Below are 21,318 nucleotides of genomic sequence, written 5' to 3' on the forward strand. Positions count from 1 at the left end.
AAGTTAAAAACACCAATTCAACCCCGTTTTTAAAAAAAAAGGAAAGGAGAAAAAAAAAAAAAGCTATTATGTATTTTTCTTCAGACACGTCTCATTTCTAAATAGGTTTGGAAGTGGCCTGTCACACTATCTCTGAACAGGAAGAGCTTACCCAAGATTATAAAAGTAAATATTTGAAACAATGTCCTCTCTGAGCAAGCAACACTGAGTGTGGGTCGTCGTTGGTCCACGTGGAGTACAAGCCTGATTTCTTTTTTTGGATTTTTCTTACAGAAAACACTTTTGTTTTCACATCTAAAATTCTCTTTAAATACAAAGCGCCTCTTCTGTTATCCCAGCGTCAAAATCATCTGGAGATTAGCTTAAAACATGGACACCCCGAGGACCTAGAGGAGAGGGGGAAGCATTAACAACCAGTTCAAAGACATTTAAGAAATCAGTAGGCACAAGACATGTAGGTACTAAGAAAACAGTACGGTATGATTTACTACTTTTAGACAAAGTATGCAAATTAATGAAATGTAGGAGTTGCATTTGGCATGTTTTATATAACAGAAGTAAATGAGTTTCACAACTTTAAAAATAGGAATACTTTAGTCGTACTTAGTATAAACCAAACTGGTTGGGTCATCTAATTATTTATTTTTTTAAATGTCAAAGATTCAACGAAACAAATGTGATTCTTGAAGCCAGCCACCAACAAAAAGTAAGTGTATGTTTTTAATGTTGTTGATCTCACAATGCACCGAGTCAAATGACTTTCTGGGTGTTTCTCAGTAAAGAGCATACTACGTCATCGAGTGCCGCCGAAGTACTGTTCCAATGTCCAGCATACTTGGAATTCTACCGAGCCCGGCGTACTTTGTTAGGAGAAATTTCGAGGCTGCACATACGTAGACTCCGCGGTGTTAAAATCCCCACACTGCTTTGCGCACGGACCAATGTCCCCAAATCTGTGGCGGAAAATGTAAGACGGGCTTCTCGTGTGACGCACACCTGCACACTTGCTCGCCTGTTTCATTCTTCGTTTTCCGAATGCCAGGAAGGATTCTTGCCTCGCTTCTGAAGCTCGGCAGACATGTGCTACCAAGCAAGCGTACTCGAGATTGAGAAACACCCTCTGGCTTCCTATAGTTTGCTCACGCATTAGATTCATACATTTAAACTGATAATGTTTCTTTATCAATTATGCCGTACATTTGAATAAGCTAGTGTGTGTTTTATTTGGCATGTTAGGACTGAACATTATTCCATTTATTATGTTTTGTACACATCTAAGCTAGACAAAAAAAAAACAATTCAGATTCTTCCAAGCCCAGCAATGAAGCACATTGTGATCAAAAAGCACAGCCTGATCATTGGTCAAATCTTTTATTATTCAAATCAGGGACAAAAGGATCTAAGACAGAGTTCTTGTGAGCAGGTTGTGTGCAGCGCTGAAAGCAGCTAAGTGTTCTGCGTGTTGGTTCCTCTCAGGAAAAGCATAATAGAACCAGACGGCTTGGTGTTTGGTGAAAAGAAAACGGTGTTTCTGCTGCGATACTTTTTGTGACTATGAAATAACTCAAAAGTTGACATAAAACAGACACATTTCCTAAGTGCTAGAGCGAGGCAGAGTGGGAGCGTTTCAGTGTGAGAACGAGCGCAGAGGCTTCCCGAGGCTGGAACAGGAATCTAATGCCTGCAGTGCATTCTGAATTAAATGAAAAATTGGCGTGTTTACACACAGGCTAAATGTTGGCTTTCCAACCAATGAGATGTTGTGTTTGGCGTGCAGGCTGGTCAGCGGGACTTGTCTAAATGTTTTGCACCGCCTCATTCAGCACCCCCAAACACAACGTGCCCTGAAGTGGTCTGTGTAATGGGACTGTTTGCAAGACGTCTCCATTTCCTCACATACAGTTGAACTTATTTTAGTGCGATGAGTTGTCTCTTACTATTCCTCACAAGCTCTTCCAGCTGGCCGTTACACAAACACACCTGCAGGCTCTGTTAGCACGCTGTTTATGTTTGTAGCACTATATATATACACACACACACACATATTTATAACTGTGAGCTAAGATAGAGAGAAGATGCAACCTACCGATTCATCCATGATAGAGGCAGGGTCAAAGTAGTCCGGCTTGAGCTCGGATCTTTCACGGCGGTTCTTCGAAGGCGGCTGGAAGAGAGAAAATGTGTTTAGAGTAGAGCTGGGAAATGAATACCATATCGATATGGTGATATGAGACTAGATATGGTCTAAGATTTGAGATTGTAATTGCAGAATTGTCATCTTTGTCTTGTTTTAAAAAAGGTGAAACAGTAACAGTGAAATGATGTGTTTTATTATTGGCCTTTACCGACTTAGTCATAAAATCCACATTACTGATGATATTTGATTAAGAGTCAAAGGTCAACCATCAAATATAGAAATACCTATAGAGCCATTTGATAGAAAATATCGTAATGTATGATATTAGTCATATCGCCAAGCCCTTGTTTAAATATTCCACAAACTCTTCCTGCTCCATCTGCTTTAGCCCAACGTTGTGATAATATGGATTTCAGCAAACCTGCTGTATTATTTAAATAAAAGAGGATAAATCATTTCAGCAGATATTTGCAGCGTTGTCCTCATACAGCTCAATTGTGAAAGATGTGCAGCGTGAGGAGTGCAAAACCAGGGCAATTTCCTGGTTGATTCAACATGACATCTGGATTATTGAGACAGAAAGCAGCACAAGGGAAGAATCCAAATAGACCTTTCTCTGGGATAACATGTGGTTCTCACTCATCATACATCGTGCTTTTGCGTTGTTAGGGTAACCGGTGAAATAAATGCATCATGTTGCGCTGACAAGTCGTCCTTCATCTTTTAAAGCAAACAGACCCATCCTTCAACAGCCAACAATTCCCTTTGATGATCTCCTGTCTTTTTTGCTCATTTTGACGTTACATGCTAATATCAACACAAGCTGCTTGCAGGGAAAACAAATCAGTGTTTTCTAAGAATAGCTGCCATGTAGGCAGAGAATGCAAACAAAACCAGTAACCAAGTGTAATTCAATCAGAATATATTCTGGGCTGAGCCATGGCAAAGCTAACGTAGTTAGCTGAGTGCTAATAAAAATCAAGCTGAATGGAAAAACTGAGGGAGGGGGCTGACACATTCTGGAAACTATGTGGCCATAAAACAAAAGACCTTGATCGGTGGTCTTCGAGTTCAACATTCAAAAGAAAATGATAAACAAGAAACGATGAGAAGTCAAATCTCATGGAATGAATGTGTTTCCCTGGGCGATCCGAACCACACGGCTTTCTAACGGCAGTTAAAGTTTCTTGTGTGTCTCCACATGAGGCCACTTGTGAGCTGGCGCCAGCTTCAGGATAGTATGCCATCCACTAACGAGGCTTTCTGGGACTTTGAGGTTTGGAAAACGATTGTCTTCAGCATATCTCAGAATTGAAATCAGATTTCAAATGTTTCTGGCTGTTTGAAAATATATCTAGTATTGCGACTGCAAAAATAATCAGACCGTGATGATTCTCCAGATGCAACATCTGGCCTTAATGTCCGGGGACCAGATGTTACATTTGTAGCAACAACAGCAGCTAATGTTGCCTCCTAATGGCCGTTTGACTAAGTGTCTGAAGAATACTTTCCTGTTTGTTGAATCTGATCTCCAGAGATCCAAGAAGTCAACAGGGTGTTAGTAATGAAAGCCATTTAGAAAGGGGAAACAGAATCTAAGTGCATCACTGCTGCTGTAGAGGACTTTAGAGCATTCGGCTTCATTTGTTTGAAGTCTTTACAGGGTCGGTTTTCTTTGTTATTTATTCAACATTATCATTTATGTTTGAGTGAGCTGGTACATTTGATTATACTGTTGTGTCCTTTATGTGCATCTCTTGCCTGTACTAACTAAAAGAACACCACCTTTTTATTTAGGTACGAATGAATAAACACTATTGAGTTAAATGCGCCTCTTACCAGATCAATGTCCATGGTGTCAAAGTCCATGCCTTCGTTGAGGTCATCCATGCGGCCCTCTGATGACATCATCACGTCCTCCACGATCGGCTCTTCGTCTTCCTCCATCAGCCCAGTGCCGCGACGACTGCAAAAACAAACAGTTGTTCAATTATGGAAATCAGGGCTCGACATTAAGGACTGCCCGATGGCCCGGGGCCATCTAGTATTTAGCTCGGGCAATGAAGCCTCACCTGCTGGTTGCCCGATCGGGCAATGAAGCCTCACCTGCTGGTTGCCCGATCGGGCAATGAAGCCTCACCTGCTGGTTGCCCGATCGGGCAATGAAGCCTCACCTGCTGGTTGCCCGATCGGGCAATCTATTATGCCAGTATCATGCAACTCGCGGATCAGTAATGAGTGACCCGACAGTAAAACTAAACATATCTATAACTAGTTTAGGTAGTTTGAGAGGTCATTAAAATAGCTACGTGTGATATTCTAACCTGAAGTGTGTGTTTTTTTCCCGCTCACCGCTGCATGTGATCATGCAGAGCTGCGTGTCGACTCGTCAGCAGCAGCTGATCTCTCTCTCCCGTCAGATTAGACTCGCGTTTATGTCCATATCGATCAGATCCAGCTAGTTCTAGCTAATGATATGACTACCTGCTTATTAAAAGACACCTAAACAATAAGTGTCGTTATGCAACTGGGTGAGGCCACAAAGTATAGCGCATTTGTTTACATGCCCACCGGAACCCCGAGGCATTACCAACAGATCAACGCACAATCAACCCATCCAGGACATCTCTTTCTCCACATTAGGTGTTAGACATTAGAATTGACTATTCTTGTCTGTCACATATTCTTCTTGTCTGTCACATAAGTGGCGCAACTGGAGCGGTATTGCGCTAAAGGGAAATTATTTTGACCGGACATTTTGACCGAAGAGATTTAGATTTTGCCGGCTAACGGGAACTCTGACGTCACCATGTTGTGTGCTTCGCGGATGCGCTCGGCTCCTCTCGACTGCTGCTCGGTCAGCTTCTGGATTCGTTCGACCAATTTAGTAGATAACATTTCATACATTTTTAACAGGGGCCATAATAGTGTAAATAATGTTTGTTTTGGCAGTTATAACTGAATGTAATGTTTTCTACTTTTTTACATCTGGGAAGGCATTTGCCTTCATCAGATGGAAAGTGTCTTGATCAACAACTTAAGTATTTCTTATAGCTATGCAGGGCATGAAAGCGAGCAAACACAAACAAGAACAAACAAACAAGTGAAATGAAGAATAAAATTGAAATTGTACAATATAATATTGTAGTGGCTCATCTTATAATTCAGTCTAGAGCAGTGGTTCCCAAACTTTTTGTGCTCAAGGCACACCAAAGGACAAGTAAAAATCTCAAGGCACACCTATTGTGCAAAATAGCCCTTATAACACGTGTTATCACTCATATCATGTAAAATATCTGTAAATGTGCATAATTATTTACTAATGCCAAATAAAATGTGACAAAGACAACTATATTACTCATGAAATATTTATTAACGAAGTATTTCAGAAATTAATTTGAAACGTTATCAAATTAGGCTTCATCAAAGCAGCAACACACTCATTTAAACCAGACGGGTCACAACATTAACATTTCAGCAATCAGCATTGAAACATGTGCTATTGTAAATATTTTGCCGACTTACAAATTAGTGAGATACATGTGCCTGTCGGGGCGCGCAGATTTTTGTAATCCTTGGTGGCACTGAGGAGAGGGCCACTCGCAAGTCCTGTTCAACAGAGAGCCGTGACCTCCTGTTGTTCTTCATGTAAACCAGAGTAGAGAACGCCAACTCCAGAGATGGGGTCGTTACTAATTTTTTTTAATATATTACATATTACTTTAAAAAAAGTAATATATTACACTACTTCGTTACTATCTACATAAAGTAACTCGTTACTTTACTCGTCGAGCACGTACGAACTGCGCATGCGTGAGTGGCAATAACTCTCCTTACCAGCAGGCGGCGGTAGTGTGTATTTGTCATTCAAAACAGGCAACAACCGGAAGACAGAGAAGAAGAACAGACTACGTGATATCAACAAACAACAAATAGCGTGTGCGGTAGCTTCACCTTAGCATGTGTTCTTTGCAGGTGCTTGTTGAGGTTTGACCACGTGGTGTTTCCAGCAGTGGATAACAGCTTCTGGCCTGGACACAGTTTGCACCTCACCGTCACATTCCTGTCTATTCTTCGGACGAACTCAAAGTAATGGGCATACCTCCACCCCTCGAAAGTTATCGCTGACTCAGCCATGTTTATGCAGCACTGCACGTGGAGATGTGGACGCGCAAGTCGCGCAGATTACGTACATATAAACCTACAAAGTACTGATATTATTGCAATAATAACGTATGGTTGTCACAAAATCCCACGGCACACCCGGACTTGCCTCACGGCACACCGTGTAGGAACCACTGGTCTAGAGAATGCACCAGACAGCATCTAAGACCTGCAAAAATCTAAATGTTCTAGGGGGAGGCCCCCCCAAACCCTTCGTGCGTCATTTCGTCCGCGCGCATTTCTCAGGGCAATCTCTATTGGGCTCAGGGCCATCTGTAAATTAGCTTAGATGGCCCACAGGGCCATCTCCCAAAATCCTTAATGTCATGCACTGGAAATGTAACTTCTATGTTCACACTATGTGCAGGTGTGTGTGCAGGTGTGTGCAGGTGTGTGTGCAGGTGTGTGTGTCTTACATGGCATGCTGCAGATTGGTCCTGAGCTTGGCGTAGTTCATGGCTCTTTCCTGCTGCTGGCGTGCTTCTTCCTGTTGTCTCTGAGCCAGCATCCACGTCACCTGGGAACTGCACGCACAAAGGTTTTTACTCCACTGTGTTTGGTAATTAAACTGGAGATACTACAATGATGTCGGACTGAAATACCTGGCCTGGCTCCTATGAAAAGTCAGGTCGGATAAATTAACTAATCAGTCACTGTCCCAGCAGGAGCAACACTTGGCAGGGTGCTGAGTACAAGCATCTTGCAACCGTTTACCCTCAGAAATTAACTATCCTAATGAAGTTTGGCTACATATCCGTCCGTTGATCCCATTCGTAGAGAAGAAGTGATCAACTCAACGTATGATGGGCCTGGCCTAGATACATTTATAGAAACCTCTGGTAGGAGGTATCAGGGTTCAAGGACAACACATTATTCCAGGGCAAAACAGAACATTGGGGAAAGAAAAAGGGTTCTGTGGATTTCAAAGTGTAAGAAATACATTTTTTTGTGAAAAGTTTGATGTTTTTAACAGTGGAACTGAAAGATCGATTTAAATATTCCTATTCATAAATGCACCCTGAGGACATTTGGAAAGAGTGAACACTTGTCATGAATCTGAACTTTTATAAGTGCAAACTACTTTTATGTTGACCGGTTATTAATTTTGCACTGAAAAAATATCATATTATTTATTTGAATATTGTTAATTTATCAAAAGGAGAATCCATTTGTAACGGAGAACAATTTCAGTGCTGCAAGTGTATTTAGAAAAAAACGTTTTAGTAAAACTGGTTTTGCGTGCAGGAAATATATATTCTATAGTGAAGTAGTTTTAATACAAGTACACATTTGTATGTACAGTTGAGGCCTAAATGATTAGCTCCCCAGGAGTTATGGAATATTTTCCTAAAATTCTTCCCAATGTTTCCAGCATTGATAAAACTTGATAATCAAACATTCACCAGTGCTTTCAAACCACACCTGAGCATTCAATCAGCATAAAAGGACTCCAAGAAACAGGCACTCTGATACCTTATTGAGAAGGACTATACTACTACTCACCATGCCAAAGACAAAGGAAATCAGTCTTGTGCTCAGAAAGAAGATAGTGGAGGCTCATGATAAGGGGTGAGGCTATACTGCTATTTCTGCTATTTCTAAGCGCTTCACAGTGTCTTGAACAAATTCTGTAAGAAACAAACCTAGGCGTGGTCGAAAGCGCAAGATTTCAAGAACTCTGGAGAGGAAAATAGTCAAAGATGTCAGCAAGAATCCCCGGACATCTGCCAAGATGATTGTTGCTGACCTGGCCTCTTCTGGAGTTGATGTTTCAAGGAACACAGTGGTGAGGGCTCTTCAACGTGGTGGGCTTCAGGGCCATCGTCCCAGAAGAACCCCTTTACTCAAAGAGTGGCACATCAGAGCCAGACTGAGGTTTGCCCGTGAACATTTGAAAGGTAAAGATGAGTTTTGTAAGTCTGTGCTTTGGTCTGATGAGACTAAACTGAAACTGTTTGGGCACATGGATGTTGCTTGTGTTTGGCGAAGAAAGGGAGAGGCCTTCAACCGTAAGAACACATCATGCTGTGGGGCTGTTTTGCAGCCTCAGGCACAGGGAGCCTTGTTCGGGTGCAAGGCATCATGAACAATTTAAATTATGTTGACATTTTGAGGGATAATATGAAAAAAATCTGCTCTTAGTCTTCGCTTAGGTCGTCGCTGGGTCTTCCAACAAGACAATGACCCAAAGCACACATCAAAATTGATCCAACAGTTCCTAAAGGACAACAAAACCAGGGTGCTGGAGTGGCCCGCACAGAGCCCAGATCTGAATCCTATTGAGAATCTGGCCGGGGGCTCAAAGTGAATGTCCATGCTCGGAAACCACGCAATTTGGACCAGCTGGAACAATTTGCAATGGAAGAATGGGCCAAAATCCCTCAAGAGACCTGTGCCAACCTAGTAAAGAACTACTCTAAGAGGTTTTTGTCAGTTGTGGCTCAGAAAGGGTACACTATCGACTATTAATGGCCTGGGGGCTAATATTTTTTGACCAACCCATTTTTCACTATATTTGATATAAAGCGAGCCTAAAAACTTATTTTATTTTCCAAAATATACCAAAAGCTACTAAATAGCACTGGTTAATGTTTGATTATATCAAGTTTTATCAATGCTGGAAACATTGGGAAGAATTTTAGGAAAATGTTCCATAACTCCTGGGGGGCTAATAATTTAGGCCTCAACTGTAACTTAGATTATTTGAATGAACCAGTAGCCCCTTGTTACTGTGACATCACCCCTCGGGAATGCGGCGCTGACAAACACTCACTTGTAGTCCAGGGGGGTTTGGTGCTGCGGCGTCTGTTGATGGTGCTGCGGTAGTTGATGGGGCTGCGGCTGGTCTTGGGGGAGGGGGTACACTCCCATGAAGCTGTCATCACGCCCCCTCTTAGGGTCTCGCATGGCAGTGGAAGTGAGGTGGGGGGACGGCAACATGATGGGGGTCTGCATGCTCTGCTGCCACGGCTCACTGCTGCTGGTCTCCTCTGCAGGGGAAGGTCAGAGTGTGAGACAGACTGCACAAAACTCACTTGTTCTATTATACTGCTTTCAAAGGCCAAGATTGCACACAAGTTCTTTATACTGAACTTCAAATCAAAGTTAGCAAGTTAAGGATTGTTATTTAATATCTTTACACAAAGACCGGGATCTTGTGTGATACCAAGGACATGACCGTAATACTGGTGACCTGATATACTAAAGGCCCTGCTTTTCATCATTCAACAAGAAATAGCATTTTGAATAGTCCCCTCATGCAAACTTTCCAATAACAGTCATTTGTATTATTTTATCTCCTTATTTGAATCATTTGTTTTAGTTAGACGTAGGCAGGGGCGGACTGGCCATTGGGAATACCGGGAGTCTTCCCAAGTGGGCTGGTCGGACAATTCACTAGCACCCCCCCCCCCGTTGACAATTGACTAGCAGTACCGAGTTGGACCGGTCGAGTTTCCTGGGCTGATTTTTTGTCCCGATCCGACGTAGGCCTACATGTGGCAGTCTTGTTCTAAGCTATAGGCTATTGTTAATAATTAATGTCATGGTCTACAGATGTCTGTCTGAACTTTTGTATTCAAACTAAGTGGGTTTAAGTTGACTTAAAAAAAAAAAAACCACTTCATTTTGTTACATTTCTCCCACGTAAACAGACTCAAACTGGGATTGTATATGATGCAAGCAGATAACTGATCATGAGAACATCCTCGGTCGTCAGTAAATCTTCAGCGAACACACAGACAGGAGCCGAGTCCTCTGACTCTCTCCCACCATCTGCTGTTTAATCTCCTCCGCATCAGATCGCCGGGCATCTGGGTTAATCTGGGCTCCAGCCCTGCTGCTGATGTGCTGGGCTCTAATGTATATGTTCACATGAAGACCTGGGCTCTAATGTATATGTTCACATGAAGACTTGGGCTCTAATGTATATGTTCACATGAAGACCTGGGCTCTATGTTCACATGAAGACCTGGGCTCTAATGTATATGTTCACATGAACACCTGGGCTCTAATGTATATGTTCACATGAAGACCTGGGCTCTAATCTCTATGTTCACATGAAGACCTGGGCTCTAATGTATATGTTCACATGAACACCTGGGCTCTAATGTATATGTTCACATGAAGACCTGGGCTCTAATCTCTATGTTCACATGAAGACCTGGGCTCTAATGTATATGTTCACATGAAGACCTGGGCTCTATGTTCACATGAAGACCTGGGCTCTAATGTATATGTTCACATGAAGACCTGGGCTCTAATGTATATGTTCACATGAACACCTGGGCTCTAATGTATATGTTCACATGAAGACCTGGGCTCTATGTTCACATGAAGACCTGGGCTCTAATGTATATGTTCACATGAACACCTGGGCTCTAATGTATATGTTCACATGAAGACCTGGGCTCTATGTTCACATGAACACCTGGGCTCTAATGTATATGTTCACATGAACACCTGGGCTCTAATGTATATGTTCACATGAAGACCTGGGCTCTAATGTATATGTTCACATGAAGACCTGGGCTCTAATCTCTATGTTCACATGAAGACCTGGGCTCTAATCTCTATGTTCACATGAAGACCTGGGCTCTAATGTATATGTTCACATGAAGACCTGGGCTCTATGTTCACATGAAGACCTGGGCTCTTATGTATATGGTTCACATGAAGACCTGGGCTCTATGTTCACATGAAGACCTGGGCTCTTATGTATATGGTTCACATGAAGACCTGGGCTCTAATGTATATGGTTCACATGAAGACCTGGGCTCTATGTTCACATGAAGACCTGGGCTCTAATGTATATGGTTCACATGAAGACCTGGGCTCTAATGTATATGGTTCACCTTTTTATTGGATAGTTTACTTTAATGTCTTATGTTTGTATATTTTACTTAACTTTATTATTGCATATTTAATTAAACTTTTTATTAATATTAGTTTATTTTTATTTTTTATAAACGTGTCTTTTATTTATTTCATGCAAAAAAGGGATCAACATTCAAAGAAAGAAAATGTTCCCAGGGATAAATAAAGTAGTTTGATTCTGATTCATGATTCTACATAGTCAAAAAGACACCCCAGTTATGAGCCCCCTCCTTAATGATTGTGTGGGTTCCTTAGTGGGGGATACCTTCTGGCAGCTTCCTCTTGGCTGCTGAGGTTCCAGCTGTAACAGCCGGGGGTTTAATCTTCTTGGAGCGGACCGAAGACCCTCTGCTCGAGTAGCCGCTCATCACCGACATGGTGTCGTCATCGCCGCCGGCCTGCAGGGAGTTCCTGTAGGAGATGAGGGGCAGCCAGCAGTCCTCCCGCTGCAGCGCCATCTGGAACGTCATGAAGCGCTCCAGGTACATGTGGCTGAGGAGAAGCAGAAAACAAGATGAAGAAACTCATGCATCTTTGCAGACAACCAGGTGCACATTCCAACTGGGGGGAAAAGAGCCGCGTTGCACGCATCAGAGACACCAGTTGCACCAGTTGTCACAAACACCTGTTACACTGAAGACCCCCGACTGTCGGCTCGGCAGGGAAACACTTACACAGTCCTCTTGTCTTGTCTCATGAGCTTGGAGGAGAACTCGCTGAGGATGTCTAAGAAAGACAAGTTGAGAGGCGGGCCTCCCTCTCCCTGGGTGCTTGGATCCTTAAAGGCAAACTCGATACCGTCCCTGAGACGCAGAGACAGGGAGAAAGAAAAGAAACACTGAGCAAAAGGTGTGGCTTCATGGGCATAAAACATTTAATTCCGACTGCGTAGTGTCATATATTAAAATGAAGTCTAACAGGTGGAAAATGTCATAACATATTCAGTTAGTATTTTGAACCATGGTCATGTTGTGCTAGTTTAAAACATTAAGTCCAGCAGCGTGAGTTAAACGACTTTTACGAGTTGAGTTTTTAAGAAGCTTCTCTCAGTACCTCTCTTAATACCTTGTATCAACAGATTGAGTTTGGAATATATAATAAATACTTAATGTGATTATTTTGGAATGATTTTGCAGCTGCGATATGAATCACGGTATTGAGAGATTGATCATTATTGAATCAGTTCTCATTGAAAAAAAAGAAGATTAAATGATTAAAGCGTTTCGCTCACTTTTTTAGAAACAAATCCAACAGATTTGAAGAATGTTCTTCAGCCGTGTTAGTTCTTTAAAGCCTACATAACTGAATGTGTCACTTAGTTCTGATTGTGAGAAGAACAGACAATCATAATGTGTTCACACTGCTATAATGTAATGCAGCGCTACATACACTTTGTTCAGTTTAGTATCTTAAATACTAGATGGAAACAAAGCTAGTTTAGCCTGGCTGTCATTTCTTTACCGCCTGTCGCACATCTGGCATATCCCGTTACATAGTGCGCCCATGTGTTGCACAAGTGTAGGGGACGCAAAAGCTAGCGTAACAAATGTGCATACATGAGATTTCCTGGAACCTGGCCGAGATGATCCCGTTATAATCCACATGAGAAATGAATTGTGATGACGCTGGTGTGTTTACAAATGTGGAGGACTGTGAGCCTTTAATACACTCGTTTGCTGCTGAAAGGAAACAATATGTACTTCTTAAAAAGGTCAAATGTGTCACTGCAACAGATAGCCTTTAAACACCATGGTGGGAATTACATGATGTAGCCACAGGAGTTAGCATTGTTACAAACTGAGAGGCCCACATTTTGCTAGACACGGAACACATTGTGCTGCTCTGGGTTAAGTATGCAACAGAGGAGTCGTGTGTTTGTGGGTCTGTTTCTCTGCTGTGCGTTTCATGTTTTTACGGGTTATTGGGAAAGGCAAAAGTGCAACATTATATCACTTAGGGCATCATAAATCCAGAGGAAAGAACAACATGGCAAGCAGAAGCACGCTAATCAAAGGGTCATTTGTCTAACGTGACAGTTCCCAGATGCCAAGCCAACAAATGTAACAGGAGTGGAACGAAGCCTTACTTGTGAAGCATAGCGATAGCGTCCCTGGTTTTCACTTGGTCGAGACCGAAGGTAAGAGAAAAGCGTCGAGCCAACTCTTTGATTCCGCAGAATAAAGAGGAGGAGCGGTCGAACCCGTGGCCCAGCTCAGACAGCATCTCATGGAACAGCTAGAAGAAGGAGAAGAGGAGGAAAACATAAGACTAACCATCTCTTACAAAGTAGGATGAAACAATTCAAAGTGACTGAAAGAATGAACAAGGGAGCAAAAGTGTGGTGACTGACCTGCTGCAGACTGATGATGAGCGTCTTGGCACACTGAATCTTGTCGATTTGCCGAGTCTTACTCATAGTCTCCTTGATGATGTCTCCATAATCATTGTAATACTGTAAAGAACGCAGAAAACATTACTCAGACATTAACATGTATCCCTGTAGACGAAAGGATTTATATGTGTAATGATAAGACAGACAATGTACCATCTGCTGCACGTGTACAGTTCATTATTGGCCATTTTTAATTGATCAGAACGAACCCTCATGTACTGTTTAAAGATGTCCGCTCCCGTCTTCATGTCTACCACGCAGAAGATGATGAGTTTACAGTAGGCAGCGAGGAGGTTTCTCCTCTTGTGCAGGGCTTCAATCTTTAGTGCCTCATCGTCCTGTTGCCCGTCTGAGGTGATTGGAGAAGAAAAGGGAAAATTACAAGCTGCACATTGGCCGATTTGCAAAAAGTGCATGTGACCACATAGCGCCTGTATCTAGCAGAAAGGCGCCCGGAAGAGGATCGTTTCACCACTGTAGTACGACAGACCAGAATCGCCACCTATTTCTGCTACTCTATTTGTTTGACATTGTTTTCTACCATTACGTTGAACCTGGGAATGCTTGCTCTTACACTTTATATGAATGAGCTTCGGCGTTCAGTCTGACAGACGTAGAGCGAGGAGGACAATCCTCGTGCGGCAATAAAAGTACAAAACTCCCCGGCAACAGCATCCAAGGTCCGCTCGGCCGAAATGTGCTTTTCCATCTCTGTGATGTTTCTGTCTGAGGACGCGGCCATAAACAAGCTACTGCTCCAGTTTTTAATAGTGATGTCACCAAACCTTTTCTCAAACATTTTAAACTATTTCTAACTGCCAGGGCTTGGAGCAGGCACACAAACAGGAGTGGTCTCAGAAAAAAAAGCCGCTGGGTGTAAACCGTTTTTTTTTTTTTTTTTCAATCAAGAATCTGCGAAAAAGTCGCAACAATTGAAAAAGACCCTGGCGCTCAGAAAGCCGCATTAGTGGACCCTTACTTGCTGTCCTTGCTTTGGGAGCAGAGCAGAAAGTAAATGAGCTGCCTGACCTGGTCATTTGTACCTGTGCTGTTTGTTTCATCGTCCTGGTCTATGAAGACATGGTTCAGGATGAAGGAGAGCAGCTCCACCTGCAGCGAGTCCTCGGGGGAATAGACCAGAGGCTCCAGGTGTTCCCTGCCTCCGGACACCATCTGGTGGCTGAAGATGAGTAGGAGATCACACAGGATGGTGAATGCCTGTAGGAGGGAGGAAGGAGACAGAAAAAGATACAAAAGGTCAGTGTGGACGAGAGCAGTGCAACATCACTTGTTGCACGTGATGTTCCTGAGAAAATGATACAGGGAATTTTAAATTATACATCTGTTGTGAGGCGCAGATGGTCCACGTTAAAGATATGCATCAAAGATGTTTGCAACGACTGCTGCTACACATGTCAATGTCATATGCACGTGTGTGTGTGTGTCACCTGTTCTTTGACGGCTGTGTTGACATTAGTGAGGTAGCGCTGACACATCATACAGAACGCCCTCATCTGCTTCCTCAGGGTAATCATGTCGTCCTGATTTTTTATAGAAAAGACAGATTTAATTTGTTAACATTGCTCTTTCAAGTTCTCTTCAGTGCAGAATAGGGCTATGAAGTTTGTCTTTTAGACCTCACCTTTTTGGAGTTGCCCTCAGAGGACTTGGCCAGGTTCCACAGGATCACATAGTGGGTACACTGCAGAGAGTGGATGACTATCTGCTCACCAGAAGAGAAGAAAATCAATCACAGATGAGTTAGCTTCATTACTTTTCTCAAAATGGATCATTTTATGAGCGTTCACTTTGCGCGTGTGTATGTTTACTAACCTGCTCGGGCATGTCTCCATTCTCTATGCCTGTGTTGAGAAGCTTGAAGTTGCTGGTGAACAGGTCCCACCCCGACAAGTCATGTGCGCTACAACAGGTTAGAGGAAAACTCCAGTCAGTTTCAGACACATGTAGCAGAGGTACATTATTGCTATGTCTTTAGCACAGGAGATTGGAGAGGGGGAAGGAAACGGTACTCAAATTAAAATGAATGTCTTACTTGTGGAAAGCTGTGATCCTCTTTATAGTTGACAAAACCTGATAAGCATCATCTTCATCAGCCTCTTCACCCTGGAAAGAGACATTTGGGAACCGTGTTAAATTGTTATGGTTTACTCATCTGGTAAAAAGACTGAGCCTCCCAGTGCGGATACAAACACGGCTTTTCAGATCAAACGTAAATGTTGATTTGACATGTCAACAACTTCTTGGCCTTTGGTCGCCATCAGTGGCAACCAGTTTTTTTACATAAAGAAATAAGGACAGCAAACAGCTAAATGTGCACCCCAAAAGAGATAAATGTTAATTATTTGTTAACATAAGTCTTGGGAGGCGAAATATATATGTGCATTCTGCTCCGTTGTCCATTCACTTCTGGTTTAAGTTCCTAAATAAGAGTCCCGATCTTATTACTACCAGAATAAAAGTGCAAAACGAAACTTTAGCGTGTGAATGGTTTTCATTTATTTAACATTAGAAATGTATTAGTCTGGCCAATCCAAGACTTCAATGCTGAAGGGCCAATGGATCTATGCTGGGGGTCAGCACAAAGGTCAGGAAAACCCACATTTGAAAGGGAGACAACGGATGACCAAGAAACCAGTGACTTGCTCAATTCATTTGTGAGGGATCTGTGAAGAACAACCGCACTACTGGTATTTAGTATACCAGCAATTGAGGGTGGACAAGTTTACTACCACTTAAGTTTCAATTCATTGTGTTAATTACTTATTGTAAAGCATTTGAACATTCTTTTGTGTCACATGTTCATTATTAAGTTGATGTATAACTGTATAGTATCTTAATTATTTAAAATATAAGGTGTCTAAAAATGGCAACCGTATTTCAGTTTTGGAAACCAAAAGCTGATGCCTGGTTGCCAGCCTGGCAACCACTTTTAAAAGTTAGCGTTGAGCCCTGTGTCACCAAAGTCTTGGACTAAAAGTCTTATTGCAAGTAAATCAAAGTTGACATTTTCAGGTGAAACATAACAATAAGGAAAAACATGGAGGCGAATTTATGATGTGGTTAAGTAGATAAGTGTTAGAGGGTCAGGCCCATTTGACCAGAAGAGTGATGAGTAAAACCATGCGTGTTTCAGGAACACGTGCGTCCCGTCACTCCTACCTCTTGAAGGAAGTCCTCCAGTAGCCGGTTGAACTTGTCCACCAGCTCATCCAGCAGCTGGGAGCGGGCGATGTCCACCTTGTTGAAGATGGTGAACTCCTCGTTGCAGAGGGCGTGGTAAGTCTTGGAGCAGACCTCCAACACGTCAGTGTCTGTGTGCTTCTCCACAATCTCCCTGATCTGACGCAGCAGGGACTCCAGGTGCTGCGTTAAGAGAGACGTATCATGTGTTATTGCAGTCAATGAGGAAGACAAACAAACAAACCCAATTTTCTCTTATTTAACTAGTGCTTTCTGTATTACCTTTTCTAGACGTCCTGTGGTGTAAATGTCCAGGTCAAAGTACTGAGGCAGCTGCAGGAGGTTAGTTATCTTCTCTGAATCCATGGCGTACTGTGGGACAAACATTCAACGTTATATTTTCTAACAGATGAACACAGAGGCAGAACACTTGTTGAGAACACTTGTTGAGAACAGAGTGGCTGTATCATACCTTGGCCAGCAGAGGGGGCAAAGCCACAGCAAACAGCTCCGTCATTCTGGTCCTGTCATCCAGCTGAGTCTTCTTCTCTTTAGCCGTCATCACCTGATCGTACATGCAGAGAGTTAGAGCTTGTTCTGCACATCGAACTTTCTGTAGAGTTTACTTTTCAAAAGAGGCTATTTGCGGTTAGAGTTCGGGTTAAGTTGATGCCATGTGCAAATGTCACATTTATAGAGATGTATGTAGCTCCAGTTCAAAAGAAGAATGTTTGAGCGGCAGGTTTTAAATGTGTCTATGAGATATCTTAACTGTTTAAAAAAAATGTCTTCAAATTATTTAAACGTATCATGCTCGTCAATAAGTAGTTTAGCTTTCAAATACATATTTAAAAAGGACCAAAAGGCTTCTAAAGTTATATCCCTTAAGAAACAAAGTTTATTTTTAGAACTTTAACGTCTCATTTCTATTAGATGGTAACAAATTAAGTGAATGGTATAATATCCTGCCAGATTTGGTAACTACAGTCCTTAAGGAAATGGCTACACATGAACTGTCTACAGGCAATAGCAAGCAGAATGGCAGGAAAACATTTAGCAGGCTCTTTTATCTCAAATGTGTAAACACGAGCATTAAACAGTGTTATACATTCCCCAATATCAACCAACAACTGTTCACATGCTCCAACAAATGCAATCTACCATTCGTAGAAAACAATGATGTTATCTTAAATTCTTAAACACAGCTGTCAGACAAAGCAAGAAGAAGGAGGCAAAGATGAAATGCTCACTTTATGAGGGTTGAAGACTTATTTAAAAATACATTTACTGTGCAAGTGAGGTGGACATAAAGTGCCTTTAGATTTAGCACTGATCCATCTCTAAAGTTGACTGATCAATGTTCAACACAATGGCTGTTATTACAGTCAGGCCTATGCGAAGAAAGCCCTGAGTTATCATTTGAGCATTCTTTGAAAATGTGTGAGCCGCTCTTACCCTCTTCCCTGTTCCTCTCCCAACAGGTGGGTGGCATTCAGCCGCCTGGCGTACAGTGCACAGCATGATTTCTATCAGGGCCGTCTCTTGTCTCTCCGTGAGAGCTGCAAGAAGTGACATAAAACAATCAGAATGATCTGTTGGTGCTCAGCGTAACACAAGAGGCGTTGGTTTGAATTAGAAACCGGTGCCTCACCTTCCTCCCCCGGCAGCGGGTCGTCCAGCAGTAAGCTGATCATACACTCCCAGTCCTTCAGTAGCTCTGGACCGCACTCCCACAGAGAGTCCACCAGGTAGGCCGCATGCTCGTGAAGCTGGGGGGGAATGTTCACTCAAATGAAGGACACTGGAAGGAAAGACTTTAGCCCATGTGTGAGAGTAACTATCCAAACAGCGTGATGCCATACCTCGCTCTCCAGGAAGAAGAAGACAGTGGTCTTGATGAGGTTGGCGTTGGGGCTTTGTCTGCCTCTCCTCTTGGGGGCACCTTCCTCCTCTGGTTCTCGCTGGCTGAACAATCTGTGAGAACATTAAAGCATGAGTTGGCAAACACACAACTGCAAGTGGCACAATGCAAACACACAAGCTCAACTGAGGACTGACTTGTTCAATTAACTAAACATAAAAACAAGTTGTGAACTTAGAAAAACTCAGTGATGCAAAAGCTACAAAGTTATTAATGCACCCTCACATACTATTTTCTTTAGTCATTAGGTGTGAATCTTTACTGGCCTCAGGATCAGAATTTAGATAAATCTCAACGCATCAGAGCCCTCAATTCTTGTTTACTGTATTTCGATATTTACTCCATAAATGCTCTCCTCCTTTCCCAAGTAGCCTCTAAAATAATTCCCCTAATGCTTCTCTGTTCTGTTCAGTGAGAAGTTGGATTTAAGTCGGACATACTTCTTAAAGAGGAACTCTCCAGCTGCGATGGCGACGGGCCTGTGTGCCGAGTAGACCAAGTGATACACACTCTCACAGTCCTCAGGAGTCAGCACTTCATCTGTACTACTGCAGGGGCAAATAAGAAAGTAAACATTAGTAACCAAGTAGTTATCAGAGTGCACTTGAGGTGATTCTAGAAAAGTGTGTGCCTTTAACGCAAATACTATGCTCTATTTATATATGGAAATAATATTACACAGACAACCAAGAACACAGGCACTTACTTCAACACTAGAGTGAGCAGCTTAATCGCTTGTACTGCAACGTCGTACTCTTTGTCAAGAGTCATGGAGACAATGCGGTCCTGTGCAGAGATAAATCAATTAAAGATCATTTATTTTGCAACTGATTAGTAGGTGACATTCTGTCAGTGCACAGTCCAAAGAGCATGTGTATACGTTTGAAACAATAAGGCTGTTGTGAGGGAAGTGTCCAGCAGGTGGTGCTGACCTTGAAGCGGCTGGTGAAGAGCTCCAGTCTGGCGTTGAGCTCTCTGTTGTAGTAGAGACCCTGCAGAGCTGTCAGACACTTCAGACGTACCTCGCCTTGCTGCACAAGATAATTGAAAAAACAGTCATTTAAGTTTATAGAATACTTTTCCTTCTTGTGTTTACAAAAAACAAACCTTGAAAACATAACTTGCCGTTTCCTTTTGATTTCCAATTAGAGAATTAGTGAATCAATGGCAGTGTAACAGCAGGCATTCATTGTGTGCTCTGGATTTCTGTTGCTACACTTAGTTAACAATTGAGTCATTGATTGGGCCTTTCACAGCCCTGCACACCCACACAGGTGCTTTCAATTATTCTGCCTGAGTAGACATCTGCTCAGTCTGACGTTCAGCTACACTGGGAATTATGTGGCACCACAGAACTCCCTGTAATACCAACATAATCAGGCTACACCTACAGATTCAACAAAAGTAAGAGAAGGAGGGCTTTAAATCAAGGCTGCACATTTATCGATTTATTTTTTGGTGATATTGCAATTGCGATGAGATTTGAGCGATTAAATAAAAAAAATTTAATTTCAGAATTCTCGTGATCATTAAAAAATATATATATATTAAATGGTGTGATTTTTAAAAGAGGATTTGGAGCAAAATATATTTTGTAGAGTTTGTAGAATGCGATTTTTAGGCCAGATAATACTACAGCTCCACAAAAATGTATTCAAAATGTTATTTTAACACCTTTTCTGCATTAAAACATTGTGCTTCCTGCCATTTGAATATTGCACTGATCCATGTTGCAATTTTTATAAAAATGTAGATTAGTTGTGAAGCCATAACTCACATTATTACTTGTTTCACACAGTCGTCAAAAGGTATGATGAGCAAAATAAAGTAATAACTTCACGCTGGACCGTGTGTGTGTTAGAAGAATCTTAAGAAAAAGAGCTAAAGAATTGTTGACCCACCTTATCGTGCATCGTCCAGCCCACATACTTCAGATAGCTGTCGTTGAGGAAGGCATCGCTATAGAGTTTCATCCACACTCCGATCTCTTCTATACAGATCGCCCTGATTTCGGCTATCGCATCACTGGAAAGCATCACAAAAGTCTTTGTTTAACAGGATACGATGATACAGTTTCGCTAAATGCTTTAAAAACCATAATCAACGTCATCGTTTTTTTGAATAATAGATGAGCATTATGGGAAGCCATACCGATATCGGTGAACGAACACTCCTTTGAATATGGCGTTCATCATGTTTTCAATCTCATCCTGATTTTCTTGGAGCTGAAATGGAGAGCAGAACAAAAGACATTGGTCACACATGAAGCCTTAATGCACAGAATGCTACAGTAAGAGGTGAATGAGAGGCATCGTAAACATAACAGACGAGCGTGTTTGCCAAGTGAACCAACAGATGGATGCCCGGTGGGACCGGCTGTTGTATAACGGGAATAAAACAGACAATCCCTGCTGAATAGAGAGGCGAAGTCCCTCCCTTTCCGGGGGAGCTCCATGGGACCTTATTTCGGAAAAAGTATGTATTGAAGTCAATGGAGAGAGAAAGATTATCTTTTGATCCTGTTTGAATTGTGCCACGAATTACACATATGATGTTTGTCAATTTAAAAGATCATTTTGAAAACAATAATAAAAATGTGTTGTAAAAATGTGAAGTAACACTTTTTTT

General features: G+C 42.1%; 1 protein-coding gene across 1 annotated transcript in view; it reads right to left on the reverse strand.

The window, feature by feature from the left end:
* Nucleotides 1-257: 257 nt before the first annotated feature.
* The window catches only part of stag2b (stromal antigen 2b), a 28,918-nt gene continuing 7,857 nt past the window's right edge, over nucleotides 258-21,318 (reverse strand). Inside the window, exons 9-34 of the mRNA XM_034223217.1 lie at nucleotides 20,842-20,915; nucleotides 20,592-20,715; nucleotides 19,623-19,721; nucleotides 19,397-19,476; nucleotides 19,131-19,238; nucleotides 18,632-18,743; nucleotides 18,421-18,538; nucleotides 18,225-18,328; nucleotides 17,242-17,334; nucleotides 17,052-17,141; nucleotides 16,749-16,952; nucleotides 15,622-15,692; nucleotides 15,402-15,489; nucleotides 15,211-15,291; nucleotides 15,017-15,109; nucleotides 14,612-14,786; nucleotides 13,778-13,917; nucleotides 13,527-13,628; nucleotides 13,263-13,411; nucleotides 11,851-11,979; nucleotides 11,442-11,668; nucleotides 9,075-9,291; nucleotides 6,718-6,825; nucleotides 3,977-4,103; nucleotides 2,087-2,164; nucleotides 258-386 (exon numbers count right to left, since the gene is read on the reverse strand). Of these exons, the coding sequence (XP_034079108.1) occupies nucleotides 363-386; nucleotides 2,087-2,164; nucleotides 3,977-4,103; nucleotides 6,718-6,825; nucleotides 9,075-9,291; nucleotides 11,442-11,668; nucleotides 11,851-11,979; nucleotides 13,263-13,411; nucleotides 13,527-13,628; nucleotides 13,778-13,917; nucleotides 14,612-14,786; nucleotides 15,017-15,109; nucleotides 15,211-15,291; nucleotides 15,402-15,489; nucleotides 15,622-15,692; nucleotides 16,749-16,952; nucleotides 17,052-17,141; nucleotides 17,242-17,334; nucleotides 18,225-18,328; nucleotides 18,421-18,538; nucleotides 18,632-18,743; nucleotides 19,131-19,238; nucleotides 19,397-19,476; nucleotides 19,623-19,721; nucleotides 20,592-20,715; nucleotides 20,842-20,915 (3,015 nt within the window). The 3' untranslated portion in view covers nucleotides 258-362. The remainder of the gene's footprint in view (nucleotides 387-2,086; nucleotides 2,165-3,976; nucleotides 4,104-6,717; nucleotides 6,826-9,074; nucleotides 9,292-11,441; nucleotides 11,669-11,850; nucleotides 11,980-13,262; nucleotides 13,412-13,526; nucleotides 13,629-13,777; nucleotides 13,918-14,611; nucleotides 14,787-15,016; nucleotides 15,110-15,210; nucleotides 15,292-15,401; nucleotides 15,490-15,621; nucleotides 15,693-16,748; nucleotides 16,953-17,051; nucleotides 17,142-17,241; nucleotides 17,335-18,224; nucleotides 18,329-18,420; nucleotides 18,539-18,631; nucleotides 18,744-19,130; nucleotides 19,239-19,396; nucleotides 19,477-19,622; nucleotides 19,722-20,591; nucleotides 20,716-20,841; nucleotides 20,916-21,318) is intronic.

The sequence above is a fragment of the Gymnodraco acuticeps genome, unplaced genomic scaffold (genome assembly GCF_902827175.1).
Source record: "Gymnodraco acuticeps unplaced genomic scaffold, fGymAcu1.1, whole genome shotgun sequence".
NCBI classification, from domain to species: Eukaryota; Metazoa; Chordata; class Actinopteri; order Perciformes; family Bathydraconidae; genus Gymnodraco; species Gymnodraco acuticeps.